The following is a 26,768-nucleotide window of genomic DNA, read 5'->3' on the forward strand; positions in this document are numbered from 1 at the left end:
GGTTTCAGTCTTTCAAAACACTGATGGATTTGAATACACAGTTTAAAACTTTTGCACCAAAAAGACTAACTTGGAAAAATATTTGCAAGCCATGACAAAAGGTTACTGTTCTTTTTTTTTTTTTTTTCCGGCTGCACTACACAGCATGCAGGATCTTAGTTCCCCAACCAGGGATCGAACACATGCCCCCTGCAAAGGAAGGGCAGAGTCTTAACCACTGGACCGCCAGGGAAGTTCCCGAAGGTTACTATTCTTGATATTAAATGTGCATCTATAAATCAACATGAAAAAGATAAATATCACCAAGAGAAAAATGAGCAAAAGGAATGAACATGCAATTCATAGTTGACTAACCATAAATAGCTGCTAAGGTATTAATATTTAAAGAAATGTCAGTTAAACTAATGAACATGTTTTGTCTATCAAATGGCAAATATTGCAATATAGTGATGGGACTATTCACGGAAAAAGCAAAAACCACTTTCAAATAATGCTGGTGGGGCTGAAATCAGTATAATCTTATTAGAAGAAAATTTAACAATACACAGCAAAATTTTAAGGTGCATGGGAATCTAGGATCCATAAATTCTACAATTAGGAATACTTGCATAAAGTTACACAGTCCTGGATGTGGGTAACCTCTGGCTCCTGGCAGAAACAAAAGTCATCTCCCTTGATAGGAAAGGATTCCCCTTAACTTAGGCCCATAGGATTCCTACAAATTAAAATCCAGCACTGCCTAACAAAGATTACCCTGACAAACCAGGAGGTATGCCAGTATGACAGAAAATAAGCAGTAACCAGAAATAAAAGATTTAGACCTAGAAGTACTGCTATCACAGAAACTGTCACATACATAGAATACAGAATAGCTATGTATAAAATAATTAAAGAAATAAAGAATGTAATTGTAAAGATGGGGCTAAAATAATCAGGAATGAACAAAAAGACTTTGAAAAACTAAATTTTAAAAATTGTTGAAATCAGATACCATGAGTGGATTAAACAGGAGGGAATTATAGCCAAATAATTTATCCAGAATATAGAAAAGACAGATAAAACATTTTGAGAGCTTTAGCAGAAACATGAATGACAGAATGAGAAGGTCTAATATATGTGCTTGACTGGAGACCCAGAAAGAAGAAATTAAGAGAATGGGAAAAGGAAATATTTGAATAATTTGTAGCAATACATTTACCAGAACTGATGAAAACCACAAACCTAAAGATCTAGAAGCAAAACATATTCAAAGCAGGATGAAAAGAAATTCATGCTTAGTAAAACTGCTCATCAAAGAACAAGAAATAGCTTGGAAGCATCCATAAGGAAGGGAAAGATTTCCTAAAAAGGAACAGAATAATGGCAAGCATTTTAACAACGAAGGAATCTGTAACAAATGGGTTAACTATAAAATGGTGAGAGAAAATAACCATCAATCTATAATGATATGTATACTAAACTCTCCTTCAAGAATGAACATAAAACAAAGATATTTATAGAAATAACAAAAATTGAGGGCATTTTCTACCAAGAGACATGCTCTAAATAAAGTTCTCAAAAACCTGTACTACAGGAAGGAAAATCACTGCAGATGGATGGGCTGGAATACAATGGAGAAAGATAGACATGCCTACATAAAACAATAGCATTGTAGTGCCTGATCTGTGAGATTAAAAACAAAGAAGCGAAACGTCAGATAATAATATTATTTAAGTCCAAATAGAAAAAGATCAGTGCTAAATTGTTATAAAGTACTTCCATAGTTCTGGAAGAAAATCAAGATGGCCACTTTTTTGCTAAAAGAATAAATCTTAAAAGTTTTCATCACAAGGTAAAAAAAATGTAACTGCGTGAGGTGATGAATGTTTACTTACAGTGGTAATCATTTCGCACTATATACATATATAAATCATCATGTTGCACACCTAAAACTAATAGAACAGAAATAGAATGTATATGAAACTCAGCAGAGAGAGAAAAAAACTACGAAGGAATTAAAATGGACAACATATAAAAATACTAGCAAACCAAATCCAACAATATACCATGATCCTATACCAGGGTCAAGTGGGATTTATCCCAGGGATGCAAGGATTCTTCGATGTATGCAAATCAATCAATTAATGTGATATACCACATTAACAAACTAAAGAATAAAAACCGTATTATCATCAGTAGATGCAGAAAATCTTTTGACAAAATTCAACACCCACTTATGATAAAAACTCTCCAGGAGGTGGGCATAGAGGGAACCTACCTCAACATAATAAAGGCCATATATGACAAAGCCACAGCTAACATCATTCTCAATTGTGAAAACCTGAACTTCCTCTAAGATCAGGAACAAGATACAGATGTCTACTCTCCCCACTTTTATGCAACATAGTTTTGAAAGTTCTAGCCACGGCAATCAGAGAAGAAAAAGAAATAAAAGGAATCTGTATTGGAAAAGAGGAAGTAAAACTATCACTGTTTGCAGATGACACGATACTATACACAAAAATCCTAAAGGCTACCAGAAAACTACTGGAGCTCACCAATGAATCTGGTAAAGTTGCAGGATACAAAATTAATACACAGAAATCTCTTGCATTCCTATAGACTAACAACAAAAGATCAGAAAGAGAAATTAAGGAAACAATTCCATTTACCACTGCATCAAAAAGAATAAAATACCCAGGAATAAATCTACCTTAGGAGGCAAAAGACCTGTACTCAGAAAACTATAAAATGCTGAGGAAAGAATTCAAAGATGACACAAACAGATGGAGAGATATACTATGTTTCTGGATTAGAAGAATCAATACTGTCAAAATGACTATACTACCCAAAACAATCTACAGATTCAATGCAGTACCTATCAAATTACCAATGGCATTTTTCACAGAATTAGAAAAAAAACTTTACAATTTGTATGGAAACACAGAAGACTCAGAATAGCCAAAGCAATCTTGAGAAAGAAAAACGGAGCTGGAGGAATCAGGCTCCCTGACTTCAGACTATACTACAAAGCTACTGTAATCAAAATTGCATGGTACTGGCACAAAAACAGAAATATAGATTAATGGAACAGGATAGAAAGTCCAGAGATAAATCCATGCACCTATGGTCAGCTAATCTATGACAAAGGAGGCAAGCATATACAATGGAGAAAAGACAGTCTCAAGGAATTCTCAAGGAATTAATCTCCAAAATATACAAACAGCTCATGCAGCTCTATGTCAAAAAAACAAACAACTCAATCAAAAAATGGGCACAAGATCTAAACAGACAGTTCTCCAAAGAAGACATACAGATGGCCAAAAAACACATGAAAAGATGCTCAACATCACTAATTATCAGAGAAATGCAAATCAAAACTACAATGAGGTATCACCTCACACCAGGCAGAATGGCCATCATCATAAAGTCTACAAACAATAAATACTGGAGAGTGTGTGGAGAAAATGGAACCCTTCTACACCGTTGGTGGGAATATAAATTGGTACAACTACCATGGAGAACAGTATGGAGGCTCCTTAAAAAACTTAAAAACTACCATATGACCCAGCAGTTGCACTCCTGGGCATATATCTGGAAAAAAAATCACAACCCGAAGGGACACATGCACCTTAATGTTCATTGCAGCGCTATTTACAACAGCCAAGACATGGAAGCAACCTAAATGTCCATCAACAGAGGAATGGATAAAGAAGATGTCATACATATATACAATGAAATATTACTCAGCCATAAAAAATAATGAAATAATGCAATTTGCAGCAACATGGACGGACCTAGAGATTATAATACTAAGTGAAGTAAGTCAGAAACACAAAGACAAATATTATATATCACTTATATGTGGAATATAATTAAAAAGAAATACAAATGAACTTATTTACAAAACAGAAGCAGACTTATAGATATAGAAAACAAACTTATGGTTACCAAAGGGGAAATGTGCCGGGGAGGGATAAATCAGGAGCTTGGGATGAACACATGCACACTACTATATAAGACAGATAACCAACAAGGACCTACTGTATAGCACCGGGAACTCTACCCAATATTCTGTGATAACCTATATGAGAAAATCTAAAAAAGAATGAATGTATGTATATGTATAACTGAATCACTTTGCTGTATACCTGAAACTAACACAAAGTTGTAAATCAACTATACTCCAACAAAAAAAATTTTTAAATTATTTATTTATTTTGGCTGCACTGAGCAGCATGTGGGGTCTTAGTTCCCCAACCAGGAATGGAATCTGAGCACCCTGCAGGGGAAGGGCAGATTCTTTTTTTTTTTTTTTTTTTTGCGGTATGCGGGCCTCTCACTGTTGTGGCCTCCCCCGTTGCGGAGCACAGGCTCCGGATGCGCAGGCCCAGCGGCCATGGCTCACGGGCCCAGCCGCTCCGCGGCATATGGGATCCTCCCAGACCGGGGCACGAACCCGTATCCCCTGCATCAGCAGGCGGACTCTCAACCACTGCGCCACCAGGGAGGCCCAGGAAGGGCAGATTCTTAACCACTGGACCACCAGGGAAATCCCTCCAATAAAAATTGAAAAAAAAAAAAAAAAAAAAAAAAGGTTGAGGCAAGCCAAAAAAAATTTGTCATTCATTAAAAAAAAGAGAAACAAACAAAAAAATCAGGACAAAGATCAAGAAAAAAATAAGATTGTAGAAACAAGTCCAAATAGATTAACAATCATAATAAATATAAATGGATAAAATTCACCAAAGAAAAAAGATTTACATATTGAATTGAAAATAAAGAAAATTCAGCTAGCTATATGCTGTGTAAAGAGATATACCTAAGGTACAAGGACATAGAAATGAACAACGTAAAAGTGTAACAGGCAAAAACTAACCATAGGAAAACTGGTGCACCTCTAGTAATATCAAACGAAAGACACTTTAAGTAAAACACTTAATCAGTGATTGACAAGGTGAAAAAAAGGGGGGGTTCAATCCACCAGGAACATTTTAAACTTGAAAATATCTAATATAAGGTAGCTTCAAAATATGTGAAATGAAAACTGATAGAACATCAGGGAGAACTGAACAAAGCCACCATTAGGATAGGAGATTTCAACACATCTCTCTCAATTATTAATAAATCAAGCCATACCAAAAGCAGCCCAAAGAACAAGGGGGGGAAAAGGCTGAACTATTTTTCAGATAAACAAGCTTGATCCAATCAACACAGAATTCTGTGTTGAATAACTACAGTACACTTATAAAGTTCAGTATTCCAAAATTGCAGGTCTCCATAAATTTGAAATATTAGTAGTAATTATAACAACAATGACCAATGACAGCAGCAGTAAACACATTTATATAGGGCTTCCTAAGTGTCAGGCGCTATTTTAAACACTGACATGTATTAATTTATTTTTCATACAATCCTATTTGCATGAAAGAAGATGAATTTTCATTTATTTCTTGGCCATTAGGTCAAACTTAAATATACCATGCCTTCTTTTTTTAGTTAAATTTTCCTAGTTGTGTTATGAAAGTCAGAAATTCTTGGCCCATACTTTCTTAATTTTGTAACTCCACGTTTCAACTGCAATTGAATGAAGACACTAAAATTGTGACTTTAACTGAATTTAAGTAGAATATTGGCTCTATAAGGAAGAAACTTTGTTCTGTTTATCACCACATCTCTTGGGCCCTAAACCTGTGCTTGGCCTATTAGTATACCTTCTATAAGTATTTGTTGACTAAATGAATATTTTTATTTTGTTAATTTTTGGCCACGCCACACACCATGTGCGATCTTAGTTTCCCGACCAGGAATCGAACCTGTGCCCCCTGCCTTGGAAGCATGGAGTCTTAACCACTGGAGCACCAGGAAGTCCCAATAAATGAATATTTTTAATCTGTGGCAGTGCGACTGATGCTCAAAGGGCATATTTAGTTTAAGGGAGATACTGTCTCTAAGAAAAATGTACCAATTTACAATCCCACCTAGATTCAAACCAGATTTTTACAAAGAACTTGTCTGAAAATATTAATTCTATTCTCACACTTAATAGTTGGAAGGGTCTGTTTTATATAAATGAATGTAAAATAACTTTCCTTTAGAATTTTGTTGGCATTGCTGCACTATCGTTTAGCTTCTATGTTGCTGTTGAGATGTCTGCCATCCCAATTCTTGAATCGTTATATGTGAACTACTTTTTTCTGTTTAGAATCTTCTCATTATCCTAGATGTTTTGAAATTTCAAAAGAATGGTCTTGGAACAGGTTTCTTTATGTTCATGTTTCTTGACAGGAATCACGTACTTTCAGTCTGGAATCTGTGGCTTTCAATTCTACAGAATTTTCTTGTATTATTTCTCTTATCATTTACCTTCCTTTCAATTTCTGTTCTTCCTTTCTGATACCCCTACTATTTAAGACATTGGACAGCCTAGATTGGTGTTCCTACTTTCTTACCTTCTCTCTCCTTTTGAATCTCTCCTTTGACCTATGTTCTGGGAAATGCCTTCACCTCTTTTAGTATTTCTATTAAAATTTTTTATTTTTGCTACCATGTTATTTAATATCCTGGTATTCTTTATTTTCTGATTTTTAAAATAGTATTCTGTTCTTTCATGGATGCAGTTATCATCTTTTCTTTCTGTGGATATTATAGTTTTTAAAGTTATTTGTTTATTAAGTTTTCTCCTTCCTGAACTGTCTGTTTCTTCTGAGTCTGTTTTTCAGATTCTCTCATGACGGAGATTTTCTTCAAAGGTGATCCTTAGTAATCACAGGTAAAAGAGAGGCACTAAAAAGACTGACTGAAAATTTTAGGTGCCTGGGTGCATCTTGTAGACTGGTGAGCTCCACAGAAGTATGATCAAGATGATCTCTTTTAGTTGCGAATCTATAAATTTGCCTGCAGATTTTTTTTCTGAGGCTATTCAATTTCTTTAGGTACCAATCCCACAATCTCTTGCTGAAGCATAGGTGGGGAGGAGGAACAGAGTAATGGAGGTAGAAATATGCCTCACTACTAACATTCTGGAAACCAAGCAAGCAGGAGGATCACTATTTAGTATTTGTATTTTACTTGATTTCCCTGAGTCCGGTACATTGCCTCATTATCTGTCCTCAGTTATGTGTGGTGTCTCTGAATTTCAAGTCTAGATGGTTTAATTTCACCTCAAAATAAATCTCCTGTCTCTTGCTAGGCTGAGGCATCAAACTTCTTCTTATTAACTTTCAAAGGTTTTTCTTCTCAACCCTATGCTTCATCTGTCTCTACTATGAGAAGGATACCTCGATCCTTGATATTGGCATCTCCAATGCATAAACCCTTCTGGTGCTCTACAGGCTCAGCTGGCTTGCTGACTACTGGCATCTGCTCCTCAGCTCTGTGAAAGACTCCATCCAGTTTTTTTATCTTTCAAAATCTGTTGATATTTCCTGTCCATCTGTTGTCTCCTTATTTTCTTCACCCTAATGGGTTTAATCTTTTGTATTTCCATATTCTCATTTTATAGTGGGATTTTAGAAGAAGCAGGAAAAGGGGTTCAGTTTGCCATGTTTAATTATAAGCCCTTCTACCTTTCTGTACACAGAGATAAAAGGTAAATAATGCTGGATAAAGAAACCTCTTGTCAGAAAGAGAAATAAACCACAAAATGGCTGATAACAGATCTTATTCTGAATGACGTTTGATAGACAGGATAGGAAGAACATGAAAACAGTCAAGAGCTCAGAGGTGAACAGGAAGGAGCAATTAAGCCAAACAGTTGATGTACTTCAAACACAGAGTTGAAAATTTAAGGTGCGAGAACTGAGGTCTTTGTAAATTAACTTACTTGTGTGAAGCCTGTCAGACCTCTGGAATGACTTCTTTCCCAGGCCTAGCAAAGGATTTTCCACTTTAACTGAAGAAGAAAAGCTAGAGTTTGAGTTCTGAGGGCTGCTTGACTGTCCGTCAGATTGCTTTCCTTCCCATATCGCTAGGGGAAAATATATATATAAAAATATATTAAAAATATATATAAAATATGACCCTGAGGGTATAAACAGAAACTAAACAATCAATCAAATGAACAATTAAATCATTCAATGCTAACCAAAGGAGTTATGTATGAGGCAATGTGACCCTTCAAATGTGTTCTGAGTCTGAGAATTAGGAGTCAAAAAGTAAAATAAAATCCCTTTCCTTCTCCCAGCACATTATTTGCTTCTGGTGGTAAATTTCCTTCCTAACAAAAATGCAAAGTTCTGCAAGACAGTTTAAATCTGGCCAACTCATATGATCAGCTGGCATCAAACTAAATTGTGTAATAAAATACAAAGCCTGTATCTAGACCAGTTTAAATTCAAAACAAAATAAGCAACAACAACAAAAAGTCCAAAGGCCCGTGGATATGTCCAATGGAAACCCAAATGTATCATGAATTCTTAGGAAAACCTTTTATTTTTAAAGGAGAGAACCAGTGAAGAGTTCAGTGTGAGCATCTTGGAAACACCAGCTTTATAAGGTGACTAATTAGAGGCTTCCAAATATTATTAGTTTAGACATATTGGAAGTTAGTTATTGATCTTATTCTAACATGCAAATCCCAATGATGTATTTTTTAACAACTGTATGATTACTCTGCATAAATTTCCCCCTTTACTTTAGAAGGATTTATACTGATGATTTGGCAGTAATATAATACAGTAATTTAAAAATAAAGGATATAGTATATGAATTTGGTATACAAAAATACTGGAAGAAGAAACTTTCACTGAAAAGACATTCAGTCTGCCTACCAGGTTTGGCAGGTACAGAGTCACTGGCTGCTTTGACAGTCTTCAGAGAGAGGTGCTGGTTGGAGGAGATGGACATGCTTGGCCTGCATTGCTGCTGCTGCTGTTTCTTCTGCTGTTGCTGTTTTAGAGCCTATAAAGAGAAAACTGACTGTAAGAAACAAAACAAATCAGTTTTTAGTAATCACAAAAAAATAAATGACTTTAAGTGGTGAAGAAGAGTATGCTGATTATCCAATTTCTTTGAAATCCATCAAAGTAAACAAAAATCTAAACTAAACTAATTAAACACAAGGCTTAAATAATCCTTAAGAGTTTGGATATTTTCTTTTTACCAATGTTCTCCTTTAAGTAAATGTGAGAAATTGTCATTAACATTTTTAGAGCTTAAAAATCACCAGTAAGCCATGGACTTCTCATACTTGTAGTAGCAGAGAATTAGATGTTTTCAATCATTCTGAGAACAGAATTCTAAGCCCTGGACCAAGAAGAGTCCCATTTGCATCAACTTTATGTAGAAATGTAAATATTTAGCTTACGTATGTTTCAGAGGTTCTGCATTTGAACAAAAGGTTGCAAATAACTACTTGAATTTGATCTCAGGTAAGAGCAGTAAGATTTGGCCCAATGACCAAATAAATCTCAGCAATTTATAGCAATGCAGTAAACTGAAGGGAAGGAAGATTGGAAAACATGGGTTCTAAGAACAGTGTGATTCCTTCTGGTTATTTCAGAATATTGTAATTTCTATGACGTTCTTAGTTTAGAGAATATACTAAACTATTTAGAATGAACAGAAAGACAAATATCTTCCCAGATTTTAATCATAAAGATATATAAAGGCTATTTTTAAACTCAAGGGTTTAAAAAGAAAAAAAGACAGAAACTAAGAAAGTAAAACTACATTTCAGGAAAAAGTTAAACATCTACGACCTCATTAAAATGCCAGTTTAAGCTTTAACCTTCACGACCATCACGTACAAAAGTGTGGAATAACTGCCTACTTGTCTCCCGTTCCCTTTTCACAATATGGTTTTCTCCTTTTCACATTCACATGTACCTCTGGCTATGCCATGCAAGCACAGTGGCAACACTTGATCTCCTTGATCTAAGCTGCCAGTGGAGAAAAGAAACTGAGAGAGTCAGGTATCTGGCTTACATTCACCTACAACATTTATAATAGGTGAGGCAGAAGCATAATGTCAGTGTTGTCTGATCACTGATTACAGCTTGTCTCTCATTCTTTGCAATCAGAACAGAAAATGTTTGTAAGCTTCCTGTGTGGCAGCCATTAGTATTCATTCCTTTCTATTCACAGTACCTAGGTCATTCTAAGTTAATGCAAAATTTAATAGAACCACTTGATCTTATCTATTTCTGCTATGATCATGTAAATTCAGATATATGATGAAAACAAAATAACTTGCAGCCTCTCTGTTTAAGAACTGTACTCGGTTTTCCCCTCCCTCAGTAGCTTACAAACCCTGTTCTAATTCTGTTTAAAATTTAAAAAGCAAACAACAAAAAAAACCTTCACTGGGGTAAAGGATAACTTACACTGAAATAAGTTTTCTCACCTAATAATATGAAAAACATATACTGGAGGCAAGGCCTTACTTTACATACCAACAATCTAATTTATATAATTTCTCATACTGGTATTCCTTAAAGAAATACAGTATTTGACTCCTGAGATTACAGGAGAATAACACGGAGTAGTATATATGTCATGAATAAGCTAACAAGTTTTACTAAAATACTTGCCTCTTCTCTGTGGAAAAGAGGCATCTCATACTTCTTTTTTTTTAAATTAACATCTTTATTGGAGTATAATTGCTTTACAATGGCGTGTTAGTTTCTGCTTTATAACAAAGTGCATCTCATACTTCTTAAACTCTTGCAAAGAATGTGTAAAAATACAAGTGCTGCAGGATACCCAGGCAGATTGTAATTAACCTTATCAAATTTTTGGACATCTTTTAATAAAAGCACTTTTGGTTTAAACACTTTAAGACCTACTTAATTTAAAAAAATTTATCTCATCCATCTATCTATCTATCTATCTATCTATCTACCTACCTACCTATCTATATAGGGCCACACTGCGCAGCTTATGGGATCTTAGTTCCCTGACCAGGGACTGAACCTGGGTCCCAGCAGTGAAAGCGCTGAGTCCTAACCACTGGACTGCCAGAGAACTCCCTTAAAATTTTAATTAAACAGTTATGACATGAATACATTTTTACCATTTAATTCAAACATAAAGCTAAACTCTCTTTTGCCCAGCACTCAGTCTTGTTCCCCAATCCTCAAAGATAACCACAGTCATCAATTTATTTTTCCTTATTGAGCTTTTTTTACACTTACATTATATGTATGTGTTTGTGTGTATATACAGATTCATATTTCCATTAAAAATATACTATCGTTCTGGGTATATATGTGGCTATGTGTATGTTTTTAATGAATGTTGTAACACAACTTGATTTTAATGATTAAACATTATAGTGTGATGGTGTTTCCATGTCTATGCATACAGAAAAACTTAATTACAAGGTAAACTTTTAACCCTGTATAATTTTCTAGCATATGGATATGCCGCTGTTTATTAAGGAATTCATATATATATATATATATATATATATATATATATATCCACTTGCAAGTTTTTGCTATTACAAACTTTAATGCAAACATTTTTCTGTGTGTGTTATGTATATAAGTATGTATGAATACATGCATTTTTCTAAGATAAGTTCCCAAATATTTAACTACTTAGTCATGGGGGATATGCATTTAAAATTTTAATAAACATAAAATTTCTCTCCAAAATAGCTGTAAGAATTTATATTCCACCAGCAAACTACAAGTAGTCATTTTCCCACATACTTGACAGTGCTTGTGCTTGATGTTATAATTAAGCTGTATTATATATACTAATCTGAGGATAAAATTAGTCTGTGTCCTTAATTATTAGTCAAATTTAAATTTACTGATAATTTGCATTTCAAAAAATAGAAAGCAAGTTCTTTGAAAAGCCCAATAAAATAGTTGGCAAGTAACACTGAGAAAAAAGAAGATACATCACAAATGAACAACAATGATGAACAAAAGAGAAACATAAAAAACAATACTATGTACAACTTTATATGAATATTTGAAAAAAATCAAGTGAAATGGAGCATTTTCTAAGAAAAGTAAATTTCCAAAATTGGCTCAAATATCTGAAAATCAAGAGACCAGTAGTAGTAGATGAAATTGAAATGCTAGGAAAACAGTTGTAAAAGTGAGATTTGCAGAACTTTCAGGGAAAAAAATACTTTCTATGATTTTTTCCAAAAATCAGAAAAATAATAGAGGGCTATACAACTTATTTTAGATGCTAAGAACAATCCTGATTCCAAAACTGTATAAGGATAGTACAAGAAAATAACAAAATCGAAGCTAAAATCTTAAATAAGAAAATTCCATTAACATATTAAAAATTATATAACAAACATATAGGGTTTATTCCAGAGAGCTACACAATACATTAACATTAGAAAGTCTAGCCCTGGAGTTCCGTATATTGGTTGACTTAAAGAGAAAGGCTACCTGATCATCTTCATAAATTCTGAAGAAACTCAACCTGAAAAATTCAATACCTACTCTTAATTAAACACACACACACATACACACACCCCTCATAGCAAATTGGAAACTAATCAGGAACTTTTAAAATGTGATAAAAAGAGTATCTACCATAGACCTATAACACAGAGGTGCATAACTTATTAAATACAAAGTGGGAAACCACACAAAATTTCTCCCTAACGTTCTTTCAAGAAATTTTCACTGACTGCCAGAATCATGCATTTTTAATGTAGGAGATTATAATTCTGATAAACAGAATAGCATGATTACCTGCTTTAGTGCCTTCTTGCTGTGCTTCTGTGACGGAGAAATGACTTTACCTGCTGGAATGGTGGGTGATGGGCAGCCTGACTGAGGAGAGGATGGTTGTGACAGTCTAGACGATACTAGGGGGGGAAATGACAATGAAAAGTTTTGTTATTAGAGTTGATATCAAGCACCATTCCTTCCCCAATCATATGCTGCTACCTGTATTAAGAACTGTGACCAAACACTTTTGGGAAGGATCTTCTTTTTGGAGTTCTACTGCAAACAGCCTCCCTTTTCAGTTTATTTCCTCAGAAAGCTCTAGTGAAGGATGATAGGATGGGGAAGGGATGGATGTTAGTATTCATTACTTTTCATTCTTTAATTTTTCAATAGAATTGACTGAAGAAGCAGGAAGTAGAATATAAACCATGAGTCATCAACTAAGATAAAACTTAGAAAAGATGCTAGAGCCCGTTGGACAGTATCTATGTTCTTAAGGTAAATCTAATAACAACATGATATTGTGGAAGAGCCCTGGGTTGATAGAATGGGTTCCAGTTTTCCCTATCTTTAAAATGGAAGGCAATAAGGCCATTCCACCTCAAACACTACCATAGCTTTAATTTTTATAGTCCTTCATCTCTTACATCAATAGTTTTAGGTCTACCCATGTGAAAGGGTACTTTAGGATTTCTCTGATGGAATCAGTGTAGGTTTGCACAGGATGTAACCACTCTCTACTTCATCACCAGCTGTTTTATACCTCATCAGAGCTTAGCCAAACCTTAGTATTATGTGAATGAGGGTTTTCCCTTCAAGGGCCTATACCTCTTATAATAAATAGCAATTAGATCTTTATGTTCTATAAAGTTCAACAGTGTATTATTTATGATACGAGATAACAAAAGAAATTGCTGATTCAGACCCCTTAATAATAAAAATAATAATCACTACTGCTAGTGATGACTCTCAAAGAATCCATGTTTACTAATGCCTTCTTTCAAAGTAGCTGGACTGAAAGGGCCTGGATAGCAAAATGGCATCTCATGGTATGGCTAACGAGTCTCAAGATACCATATGAAGTATGCTGGCAGGTAGCTACCTGACATAAGAATGTAGAAACATGGTTCACTGGAATATTTAAGTTTTGGAATACGGCATTTCAATGGACTCTTAGATGTCCTAAGAAAGGAATGCACAGTAGACAACATTTAAAGAGGACAACAGTGGACAATTTTAAGAAGAAGACCTATCATAGTTAGATTTAGCTTTGTATCCCAACCCTTATAATAAGGTTATATATGGGAAAGAACTGACATACAGTAAGCGTGGCGTTAAAAAAAAATTCACTGTAATATACAATACAAAAAACGGAGCTGGATAATTCCTGAGATGGTTAAGCAACAAAAAGAAACCATATCCTTAGTGCACTTAGATGTTGACCAATATTTTAAAGTATCTCAGTTTCACTGAGATATAACTTATATGCCATACAATTCACCTAAAGTGTACAATTCAATGGCTTTTAATATATTTGCAAAGTTGTGTAACCATCATCACAATCAATTTTCATCACCCACTAAAAAAACCCTGTACTGGTTAGCTGTCACTCCTCTTTCCCCAACCCACTCCCCTAGTCCAAGGTAATCACCAATCTGTTTTTTGTCCCTATGCACTTGCCTATTCTGGACATTTCATATAAATGGTATCATACGGTATGTGCTGTTTTGTGAATGGCTTTTTTTACTTAGCATGTTTTAAAGATTCACCTCTGTTAGAGCATGTATCAATACTTTATTCCTTTTTATCATCAAATAATATTCTATTGTATGCATACGCCACATTTTGTTATTCATTAGCTGATTTGACGTTTGAGTTGCTCAAAAGGACATTTGAGTTGCTTCCACTTTTTGCCATTACGAACACTCGTTTGCAGAATTTTGTGTTGGACATATGTTTTCAATTCTCCTGAGTTCATACCTAAAAGTGAAATTGCTGGTTTTTTCAGTAACTCTATGTTTAAACTCTTTGAGGAAGTGCTAAACTGATTTCCAAGATGGCTGAACCATTTTTTACAATTCCACCAGAAATGTATGAGGGTTCTAATTTCTCCACATCCTTGTCAATATTTGATACTGTCTGTCTTTTTGATTTGACCAATGTTTTTAAAGGGAAATTATGAAAATAAAGCTAAAAACTATTAATATTTAACTATATTTATTTTCTTTTTAATGGTCTGCAGAAATCTGAGATTATTCATGTCCTCACCTGTCCCAATAACTGTCTGAAAATAAACAGAAAACAAACGATCAAGCCAAAATGACCCCATTAAAGAACATAAGAATTCTACTTTGTAGCCTGGAAAAGAGATAATAAAGCTATCTGTAATTACCAGGGCAAACTGTTTAGAATGTTTCCCTTTAAGGCAAAAGCCCTTTCTAACAAATGAATCCATAAACATATCTCAAAGCCAACTGAAATAAATCAAGAAAATTCCAGGACCCACCAATGAGGAATACCTCCCAGTACTTAATGCCAAGTACTGGTCTCATAACTTTAATGAAACTTAAACTTTACTCTAACTTTTAAATACTAAAGGTTCAGAACTACGAACAGCAAATAAGATTTAAACACACGTTGAGAAACTCATCTCTTTTAATTCCTTTTAGTGTCTACATTGTCTCCAAGACACGTAACTTTATTAGAGCAACCATGAATTAAACATTGTCTATGTGCCTAATGGTGCGCTAGGTTCATTTGAGCAGAATTTCATTGAACTCTTGTAACTACTCTCTAAGATGGGTACAACTTCTCTTTCTACCCCCACCCAATCTCCTCCAATTCTATCCTCTGAGATAACTAAATAATATAGTTGGGATGGCATCCTTGCTGACATTTTTCTATGCAAAAAAAAAAAAAAAGAAAAAATTTCAAGGATATACATTTATAAATAAATAAATATACACACCTGCATATTGTGGTGGTATTATCTAAATTTTCCCTATCTGGAAATTTAATTAGCCTGACAAAGGACACAGCTAGTAAGGAGCACAACCAAGATTTGGACTTTGTATAGTTTCAGAATGAGTGAGTACTTGTAGTGAGCTATAAGTGGTGGCCACCAAAAGTCATGTCCATGTCCCAACCCCCAGAACGTGGAAATGTTACATTATTTGGAAAAGGAGTCTTGGCAGATTTAATTAAGGATTTTGAGATAAGGAGATCATCCTGGATTATTCGAGTGGGCCTTAAATCAAATGACAAGTGACCTTAGACACAAGACAGGCACAGAGGAGAAAGCCATGTGGACAGAGGCAGAGACTGGAGGATGTGGCCATAGGGAAAGTATGTCAGCAACCACCTGAAGCTAGAAAATACACAGAACAGACTTCTCCCTTAGAGTCTCTGCAGGGAGTACAGTCCTGCTGACATCTTGACTTCTGACTTCTGGCCTCCAGAACTGTGAGAAAATAAATAAATTTCTGTTGTTTTAAGGCTCCTGGTTTGTGGTAATCTGTTACAGCAGCCTCAGAAAAGTAATACAGCACTTAAAACTGATTTTATTTTTTTAAGTATCAACTCATAGATGTTTACATATTTGAAATGTTTACATCATTAGCAATTATTAAAAATTTGGCACTCAAACTGTGCACTTTTGGGGTAGTGGGAGTTCCTTCAAGTTGTAAACCATCTTTGGGACATGGCCCCAGCAGTATCCAACCACCTCCTTGCTATCTGGCACAGAAAGAGTCCTAGGAAAATCTTGCATAATTTTTTTGCCCAGACTTGGAGCACTCCCTTCTCCAAGGAGACCCGATATCTTTTTATTGAAAATGGTATTAAAACACTGCACTTGATGCTACTCAGTTACCACTGGTTCTAGAACTTTTCAGTTACTGGGACAAAAAAAAAGAATTTTTGTTAAAGGAAAAACTTTTTTAAATTCATGCAAAAGATAACAAATCGGAATTTATGATTACAGCATTGTCACTTAACTTTTCTGATTTTATATTTCTATAGCTTTTCTTCCCAGATAATCCTGGTTTCTAATAACATTACTGTAACTATTAACTTGTTTTCTATTATAGATTTAATTTCAAAGAAATCATATCAATATAATTACTGAAAAGAAGACTACCGAAGGCAGTTTAAGATTTCTGAGTTTGGTCTCCCACACCTAAGACATATCCTACAGTAACTTACCTATGTCATTATGTTCAAATTTGACATATACTTGAGTTTGCTTTAAGTTGTCTGGTATTTCTAGAAAGTGCATTTTAAAATTTTAATTGGTTTAATTACGTAAAACTATAAAACAAGTTACTTTCATATAAGTCTAGCTCCCTCCCCTGTCTACACAAACTTTATTACTTCCTTTCCCTTAAAGGAAATAATTTATATTAGTTTTTATCCTTCCATTGTTTTTTATTTGCATTTTTGTTTTGGTGAAAACATTGTGTGTGTGTGTGTGTGTATTTTAATGTTAACTCACTTCTTTAAGCAAAAAAACACATGTACTAGAAACTGTCCATACCCTTGATTTTTAAAATATAATCAATATAATATATCCTGGGGAAGAGAACAGAACAGAACATAAGAGATCTTCCTTTTAACACCTGCAAAAGATTCCACTGGCAGATGGACCATAATTTCTTCAGCTGGACTCTTATTTTGGTAATTTCTAGTCTTTTGCTCTTATTACTACAATGTCTTAACCAGCAGTTTCTAAGGTGCTGTACCAAGAACAAAACCATCACTATCTAAAAATCTGTTAGAATGCAAATTACTAGATCCCAGCCCAGATCTACTGAACCAGAAACTCTGAAGGTGGGGCCCAGGAATCTGCATCATAATAAGCTCTCCAGGTGATTCTGATGCATGTTCAACTATAGTATATACTGAGAAACAGTTTTCCAAAGTGGTTGTACCGATTTATACTCCTACCAGCAATATATGAGAGTTCCAACATAATTTACCACATAAACAGAATAAAGGAAAAAAATATATCTACTGAAATAGTAGATGAAGGAAAAGCAACTGATAAAATTCAACATCTGTTCATTATAAAATCTCTTAGACTACAAATAGAAAGGAACTAACTTCATCTAATAGAGTGTCTACAATAACCTACTGTAGTCAACATCATTCTTAAAATGGCATAATATTCAAAACTTTACCTTATAAATATAGAGAATGAAAAGGATGATTGATGTTACCACTCCTATGTCACTCTTTACTGGAAGCCCTAGCCAGTATAACATGGCAAAAAAATAAAACTGCCACTACTCATAAATCACATGTTTGTATATGTGGACAATCCTAAGAATAAACCTATATATAAACCATTAGATTAGAAAATAATTTAGAAATGTTGCTGGATACAATATCAATGTTGGGAGAGGCAATCCACCACGTGCCCTCAGTGTTGCTACAAATACTTGCTGGGTATGCCAAGAATGCAAGTCCCTGAATGCTGTATTTACAGTCAGCAACTCTGAGAGAAGGCAGTAACTCTTCCCAAAGTAGGCTTGCTTCCACTTACTATTTAAAAGCCCTGAAAGGAGACACAGAGTTGGCCAACAGGCACATGGAAAGATGCTTAACATGACTAATCATCAAAGATATGCAAATCAAAACCATAATGAGATACCACCTCACACTTGTCAGAATAGCTATCATCAAAAAGACAACAAATAACAAGGGCTGGCAAGGATGTGGAGAAAAGGGAACCCTCATGTACTGTTGGTGGGAATGTAAATTGGTGCAGCCACTATGGAAAAACAGAAGAATGATTCCTCAAAAAATTAAAAATAGAACTACCACATGATCCAGCAGTTCCACTCCTGGGTATTTATCCAAACAAAACAAAAACATAATCAGGAAAGATATATGCACCCCTATGTTCACTGCAGCATTATTTATAACAGCCAAGATACGGAAGCAATCCAAGTGCCCACCAACAGATGAATGGATAAAGAAGATGTGCTATGTATGTATGCATGTACATACAAACACACACACACAACGTGGCACATTACTCAGCAATAAAAAAGAATGAAATCTTGTCACCATGTGTGGCAACAATGATGCATCCAGAGGGCATATTATACTAAATGAAGCCAGAAGAACAAAGACAAATACTGTATGATTTCACTTATATGTGGAACCTAAAAAACAAAACAAATGAACAACCAAAACTAAACAGAAACAGAATGGGAACTCCTTGGCAGTCCAATGGTAAGGACTTGGCACTTTCACTGCAGTGGCCCAAGTTCAATTCCTGGTCAGGGAACTAAGATCCTGTAAACCGTGCATTGTGGCCAAAAAAAAAACAAACAAAAACAAAAACCCAGAAACAGACCCATAGATACGGAGAACAAACAGGTGGTTGCCAGAGGGGAGAGTGGTGGTGAGGGGAAGAAAGAAACAGGTGAGGCAGATTAAGGGGTACAAACTTTGTTACCAAATAAATGAGCCACAGGTATGTAATATATCCTACCCTATGGGGAATATAGTCAATAATGGTATAGTATCTTTGTGTGGTGACAGAGGACAACTAGACTTATCATGGTTATCATTCTGAAATTCAGAAATATGGAATCACTATGTTTTGTACCAGGAACTGACACAGTGTTGTAGGTCAACTATACTTCAAAAACAAACTCATAGAAAAAAATGATCAGATTTGTGATTACCAGAGGTGGGGAGGTTGTGGGGACTGATGAAGGTACAAGCTTCCAGTTAGAAGATAAATAAGTACTAGGGATGTAATGTGCAACATGATAAATACAATTAACACCACTGTATGTTATATATGAAAGTTAAGGAAGTACACCCTAAAAGTTCTCATCACAAGGAAAAAAAATTTTTTTAATTTCTTTAATTTTGTATCTATTTCAATATATGAGATGATGGATGTTCACTAAACTTAATGTGGTAATCATTTCATGACATATGTAAGTCAAATCATTATGCTGTACACCTTAAACTTATACAATGTTGTATGTCAATTGTATCTCAATAAAAATGGAGGGCAGGAAGGGAGGGAGAGAGGGAGGGAGGGAGGGAAGGAGGAATTGAACTCCTCAACCTCAGTGTTCCTTGGCTAAGATACAAACCAACAGCATGAGTAGCATGCACCTGGGCCCGTTATCTCATCAGCGATGGAAGACTTGGAGATAAAGAGGAACCAACACAACAAATATGCCATGTTCATACTGCTTGCTATGCTGTGAGTAATAAAGTCCTTTTCCTCTGACCCAGGAGTCTTGCATCTTCTGTCAACATGCATGAACCAATACAAAGCTAACTTGTTAGCTTACAAAAAGGATAGAATCCTAGACCCTTCACAGACATTGACAATCAATTTATAAAAATTAACTATATGTTTGTTTTTTTTTTTTTTTTTTTTTGCCCACATCACGCAGCTTGTGGGATCTTAGTTCCCTGACCAGAAATTGAACCTATGCCTTCTGCAGTGGAAGTGTGGAGTCCTAACCACTGGACTGCCAGGGAAGTTCTTGTATGTATTTTTATATATCAGCAATAAGCAATCATGAAATGAAAAAATTTTTAATCCATTTATAATAGAATAAAAAATGTCAAAGAATAAATCTAATAAAAGATGTACAAGACCTCTACAAAGAAAATTACATGAAATTAATGAAAGAAAACTGCAGAAAATGCAGTAATATCACTTTCATAGATGGAAAGGCTTAATGTAAACATGCAACAGAGCCCAAACTGACATACAGTTTTAAAGCAATCCCGATCAAAATCCTAGCAGGTTAATGGGAGCGGGGGCATGTGAAAACTGACTAGCTGATTCTAAAATTTACATGGAAATGAGATGGGACAAAAGAACCAAAAAATCCTGAAAAACAAAGAGTTTAAAACTCTTTCGTTCTGCAAATAAACTAACTGCTTAAACAACACTTCTCAAGATTATATCCTCAACTACTAGTCCTCCAATGTGGATGGCGCAGCAGAGTCAAAAGCACTCATTTAAGAACTTATGTAGTATCTGATTAGAAACAAAAATGCTTGCTTTCATATAAACATATAGACATAACAAAAGACTAACAAGTTCTGATCAAAAGCACTCATATTTGATTTAAAAAACCAAAAATGTCACACACAAAAACCAAACAGCGACCTAGTAGAGAGATCTTTTTAAACTCAAATTTAAGTGTTTTCAGAAAAATATTTGAAACAAATTTTAGAACTGAGGCTTATTAAAGCCAGTTTTACACAGTTTACTGGAAGTAGTTTCAGGCTGTTGGATACATATGTACCATACCCTGAGTATAAGATCAGAAGGTACCATTTTTCAGATATATTATAGCACTGGGAATTTTCCATTTCAACAAATGATTATCATATTGAACAAGGTCAAAAGGGTAATGGACTATTCATATTAGATGCATTTGAATTAAAAGCTTTAGTAAATAATCTCTGACTTAGCATTTTAGATTCTCCTGAAGACATTCAATGGGCCTCTCTGAAGTATTAGAGAGACTATCAGAAATAATGGAGCAGTAATACCAAAATTGAAATTGAGCTTTATATAGCTGAAGGATTAATAGCTGAAAGAGTGCATGGTCAAAAACAGCAATCCTTCTCTTAAGAGAGAGTTTTATTTTCACAGTAGTCTTTCTTTAGAGGAATTTCATTTCCAGAAGTAACAGACCGTTTTAGTTCCAAATCCCTTCTCCTCACACCAGTCTACTCCAAACTGAGCAGGCTGTGGCTCCTGATTATATTCAAACAGTCCCCTAACCAAAGATGAAGAGGCCATACCTGAACACCTTCCCTTGCTTCTGGGTACCCTAACTATCCAAGGTGTAGCTGTCTTTAATACATGACAAAGCTAAAACCTCCAATTCAGACACTAATCACCCCAGGAGAGAAGACAGCATCTCTCCCAAAGGCCTCTCACTGTTGTGGCCTCCCCCGTTGCGGAGCACAGGCTCCGGATGCGCAGGCTCAGCGGCCATGGCTCACGGGCCCAGCCGCTCCGCGGCATGTGGGATCTTCCCAGACCGGGGCACGAACCTGTGTCCCCTGCATCGGCAGGCGGACTCTCAACCACTGCGCCACCAGGGAAGCCCCTCTCCAGTATACTTTTTAAAGGTGACATTTCTATATATATATAATCATCACTATTCAGTAACTTAACACATATATAAATGCTGTTAGAGGGCAGACAGGTCTACGGTATTTTAAGTAACTCCAAACACACTATGTATCAAATTCCTGAAGCAGTAAAATTAACATGAGCTCATGTTCCTGGAAAGAATTAGTAACACCTTATAAGTGAAAAAGCATATTTCACTTAATTTTTTTCTTGACATTTTGAAAGCAGACCAAACTTTAACAAAACTTTTTTCAGAAGATAAAAATAATGCTTGTGCAGTTGCTTCATGCTGCAGTATTTATATTTTAGGGAAAAGGCGGAGACTTCACTTAGCTACAGTCCTCCAAAAAAGCAACAGAAAAGTTGATTTTAATCATTTTTCTGGCATTATTCCATCTTACCTTGGATTGGAATTCCAAAAAGCTCGTCTCTGAACATTGTTTCCTGTCTGAAAATTAGAAACCAGAACTACAAACTTCTAAGTTCTTCCACCTTACACAGAAATCAATGAACTAGCGTTAACACTGGACTGAATTTCAAAGTTCTATTCTCTGTCCCTATCTGGCTAAAAGGTATACCTGTATCAAGAGAGTTTCTATCGATTTCCAACTAGAAGTATCAGTTTTGCTGCCAGAGCTCTTTATTTTTGTACATAAAAGGAAGTGGGTTCTGATACTATCTCAGTGTTCTTCCTGTCTTACAATGCATTTGAAATAAAGTGATGTCAGATTGAGAGTAAAAGCCCTAAATAAGACAAAGGAATAGGCACATTTAGTTTGTTTTGCCTTTATTAATAACTGCAACTGACTTAGAACTGTTGTGCAGCATGCTGCTACTATCATTAACTACAAGTTTTCCATTTTAACTTGCACTGGACTACAAAAACATTGATAACTATATAATATAAACCTAAAATTTTACATTTCTATGCCTATGTCATATGCATGACCCATGAATGAGAGGAGCACGTCCTATGAGAGACTAAATCATTCTTCATTATTGCTAGCTCAGTATTTATCCATTTCTGAAGACTCTCAGAGCTGCTAGAGTAGTTAGCAGGTCCATGTGCCATCATGTGCACCTCTCATCTCCACCTTCCAAACACCACATAAAGGCCATTCTATACTCAGTTTAATAGGCTACAATCAGAAAAGATCTTTATTGAACATCTCATCTTAACGTAAACTGAGGCTAAGTAATATTGTGACAATTTCTAGAAGAAGAATGAATCAGAGGCAGTTCAAAAATAATTTATGGGGACCACAATTTTGAATTTGCTATTACCTTGCTGTTAATATCTTCTATTATTATGCCGAGTGTGGGGCAAGGTTATGCTATTTTAATCTACCCAGTGTCTACGGACAATGGGGTTCTATTGTTATTATTTTTTTTCTTTTTTTATTAGTTTCTGCTTTATAACAAAGTGAATCAGTCATACATATACATCTGTTCCCACATCCCTTCCCTCATGCATCTATTGTTATTTTAAATCCTCCTGTATCACAATACATTTACCTTAGAGAGAGCCTTTTACAACCACTAACAACCACTACTTCAAACAGCCACTGCAGTTATAAAGCAGAAACTGACACACCATTGTAAAGCAATTATACTCCAATAAAGATGTTAGAAAAACAAAAACAGCCACTGCAGCATATGAGCTACTGAAAAGCAGAGACTTCCACAACCAATATTTTGTTCCCAGTTTACTAGTCTGACCTCCTTTAGTATTGATTTCCCTGTTTCCAGCCACATCCAGAAATTATGAATCTAGCTGTCTCTCTTGCCTGATGACTTGGCTTGGTTCCTAATCCTAGGTCAACAATTCCCAAACTTAAAAAGAAAAATTTAAACTGGGGAGAAGAAGAGGAGAGACAGAGCCCTTAATACTTCTGGCTCCATCCTTCCACAAAAAAAAAGGTCTTTAGTAGACTCTGAGAAACGTAAAGTCCTAGACACATCTCCTTTCACTACTGACAGGGATTACTTTAAAAAACACATATCAAGAATATTGGTCACAGGTCCCAACCTTGCCTTGCCTTTATTCCATTTGTTCCTAACACATGATGTCTGAGCTGCTCTCTAAGTGTTGTGATCTTAAAGCTAGGATCCTCTGGTTTCAAAATTTGCCCAACTTGCAAATGTAGCTGTATGAGAGCACAGATAATGCCATCAATTATCTAAATTTTCTCCAGGAGTAGCACACACATTAACACAGAAATGATAATAAAGCAGATGATTTTTCTGTTATAGTTCAAAATCAATAGTTCTAGAGGTACTTAAAATTAATGAGTCAAGTATTCCAACAAGCATCACTCTAACTTCTAGATCCAAAGGCAACTCACCTATGACTCAAACGTAAGAGGTCATCCAAGCTAGGGAAACTCCTGGATGTCTATTTTGCACTGGAATATCACTATATCAGTCCTTATAAAGGAACCAGCATGAACTGGCTTAAAATCTGCCCTGCCATGTATGGCTAAATTTATCAATATTGGGGTAAAAACAATTTGCCCTCTTCAAAAAGACTCTTGATAAGAAGTTACAGATAATTAGAAGAAGAGGTAATAAAATGTATCCTTAAGTGTTAAATTCATCCCAGGGAAGCTGTGGCAACAAAGATATTATTCCCTAAAGCAAGTTTTTGGGTAAGCTATGAAGCAGAAACCAAGCAGGAGATGAGAGCAAAGACCAGCAGACTAAATTTAGTCTTTGCTAGAAGAAATGAAAAGCATTATTTTCCTAGTAAGGAGAGAGTTCTTAGAGCAATTAAGTCCTCAAATTTTAAAAGAGAGCATTAGAGAGGTAAATAAAATAAGAGCATCCTAGAAAAGGTTAGGGGCAGCCAAGAGCTAAAAATAAACCCAGGTAAAACCCAGAGCCATGTCATCCAATGTGATGGCCACTAGCCACATGTAGCTATTTAAATTTTAGTTAAAATAAAATTACAAATTCAGTTCCTCTGTCACACTAGCTATATTTCAAGTGCTCAAAAGACACATGTAGCTAGTGGCTACTTTGTTGAGTTGGACAGCATGGATGCAGAACACTTCCATCGCTGCAGGAAATTCCACGGGACAGTACTGATCTAACTGGTAAGGGAAAGAGACTAACTGACGTGGGGTCTAGAAAAAGAGGAACTATTAACAAGGGCATTTGTCCTACAGCATTCAGTACTTTATGGAGGGATCAGGTGGATTTACCTTTCCTTTTCCACCTGCTCTTTTTTCCCTCCTTGTTGCTGCCACCATCACTGCTGCTGCTGCTGTTCTCAGAACTCTGGGAATCTGACTGACCATCACTGCTTTCTTCTGAACCTTCTGATAGCTCTTTCACCCCATCCGGCACATCTTTCTGAAAATGTAGGCATCCAATTAGGATTAATCATTACCATTTCAGCAAATAGGAATTAAATTTCTGATATGCACTGTTGTGACTTTTCATTGTGCTGATTAATTTTTAGTATTATAAGATTCAGTAGCAGAACCAGCAATAATTTCTGAATTCCTGTCATCTCTCTTCTTTGGGTCAAATTAGTTAATGCTTCCATCCATACTCAAAGATAAAAAATATACATGACAATCTTATGCAGGCACAACACAGAGGCTTAAATTAGACAAAAAACTTGGTATATATAAATCCAGGTAAATGATGAAATGTTCAGGATAAAATCTATATACAATTTTTCAAAATGTACGTACACCCGTCATCCATGTAATATATATATATATATATTTGTGTGTATGTAAGTACCAGTATGTATTGTAAATTCAGTTAAGAGTCTGGATAGCAAGTGATAGTGCATTATTTGAATCTAACTGGTTCCAAAAATTGGTTAGTAAGTAGCAAGAGTCAAACACAAAAGGAATGGTTTAAAAAAAAAAAAAAATCACATGAATCTTTGGCTTCTGCACTGGACAGTGAGAATGCTAATCAGAAAGGACACCTGTGTCAGCCACGGTATGTGAGAGATATAACAGGGTAGTTGTAAGATCAAGAACTAGGAAATTAAGACTTTGGGGGTTTGAATTCTGGCTTTATCTTCTCCTAATTATGCAGCCTTGGTCAAAGTCTTAAACTCTCATGCCTCAGTTTCCCTATCTATAAGATGGGGTGACAGTTCCTACCTTAAAAGATCATTCTGAAATTAAATGAGTTAATAAATATAAAATGCTTAGAACAAAGCATGGTATATGATAAGAGCTCAATAAATATTAGCCACTATGTATTTATGTAGTATGTAAAATATATACATATAAATAAACACATTAGTGAATGTTATTTCTGAGTTATAAAACTATGGATGATTCTTTTTTCTTCTCAATATATTTTTTGTTTTCCCACATAATTTATTTTTATAATCAGATAAAAAGTAATTCTGACACATGACCCTCCCACCTATAACTAGTACTCACAACATTACAGTCAAGATAGTAACCTCTGATCTAATAAGGAACTGTTTTTTTCCACTTATGTTTATATCTAGGGCCATTTCACATGTTATACACTTTCTTAAAATACATATCCTTTCCTTCAAAATACAGGAAACTTTTATAGAGTTAGTTGCAAACAAGACCTCTTGATCTGTAAGTTCAACATGTACTTTAAATACAAATATAACTGTCTTCTTCTTTTTTTTTTTTTTCCGGTACGTGGGCCTCTCACTGCTGTGGCCTCTCCTGTTGTGGAGCACAAGCTCTGGATGCGCAGGCCCAGCGGCCATGGCTCACGGGCCCAGCCGCTCCGCGGCATGTGGGATCCTCCCAGACCGGGGCACGAACCCGTGTCCCCTGCATCGGCAGGCGGACTCTCAATCACTGCGCCACCAGGGAAGCCCCCCCTAACTGTCTTCTTAAACTTGTGTTCCCTCCAGGATCAACTCATGCCCCAAATCTTAGAATCACTGCACTCCTTCTTTTACCCACTCCAAATAGTTTACGTTTTATTTCTCTAATGTTCCTTGTCTCCATCTGTTTCACCACTCTCACAGTTTAGGCCAATTA

General features: G+C 35.5%; 1 protein-coding gene across 3 annotated transcripts in view; it reads right to left on the reverse strand.

The window, feature by feature from the left end:
- ASXL2 (ASXL transcriptional regulator 2) overlaps positions 1-26,768 on the reverse strand; it is a 130,936-nt gene that overhangs the window by 25,237 nt on the left and 78,931 nt on the right. For 2 of the 3 annotated variants that reach the window (XM_082642323.1, XM_082642324.1), the window contains 4 exons: positions 24,969-25,119; positions 12,651-12,766; positions 8,751-8,880; positions 7,805-7,948 (listed from right to left, as the gene is read on the reverse strand). In XM_082642323.1, coding sequence (XP_082498449.1) covers positions 7,805-7,948; positions 8,751-8,880; positions 12,651-12,766; positions 24,969-25,119 — 541 coding nt within the window. Of the gene's footprint in view, positions 1-7,804; positions 7,949-8,750; positions 8,881-12,650; positions 12,767-12,848; positions 12,923-24,968; positions 25,120-26,768 lie in introns of those variants that run through there. The other variant, XM_082642325.1, reaches the window with a different exon arrangement.

The sequence above is a fragment of the Mesoplodon mirus genome (genome assembly GCF_964341445.2).
Source record: "Mesoplodon mirus genome assembly, chromosome: 14".
In the NCBI taxonomy this organism is placed as follows: domain Eukaryota; kingdom Metazoa; phylum Chordata; class Mammalia; order Artiodactyla; family Ziphiidae; genus Mesoplodon; species Mesoplodon mirus.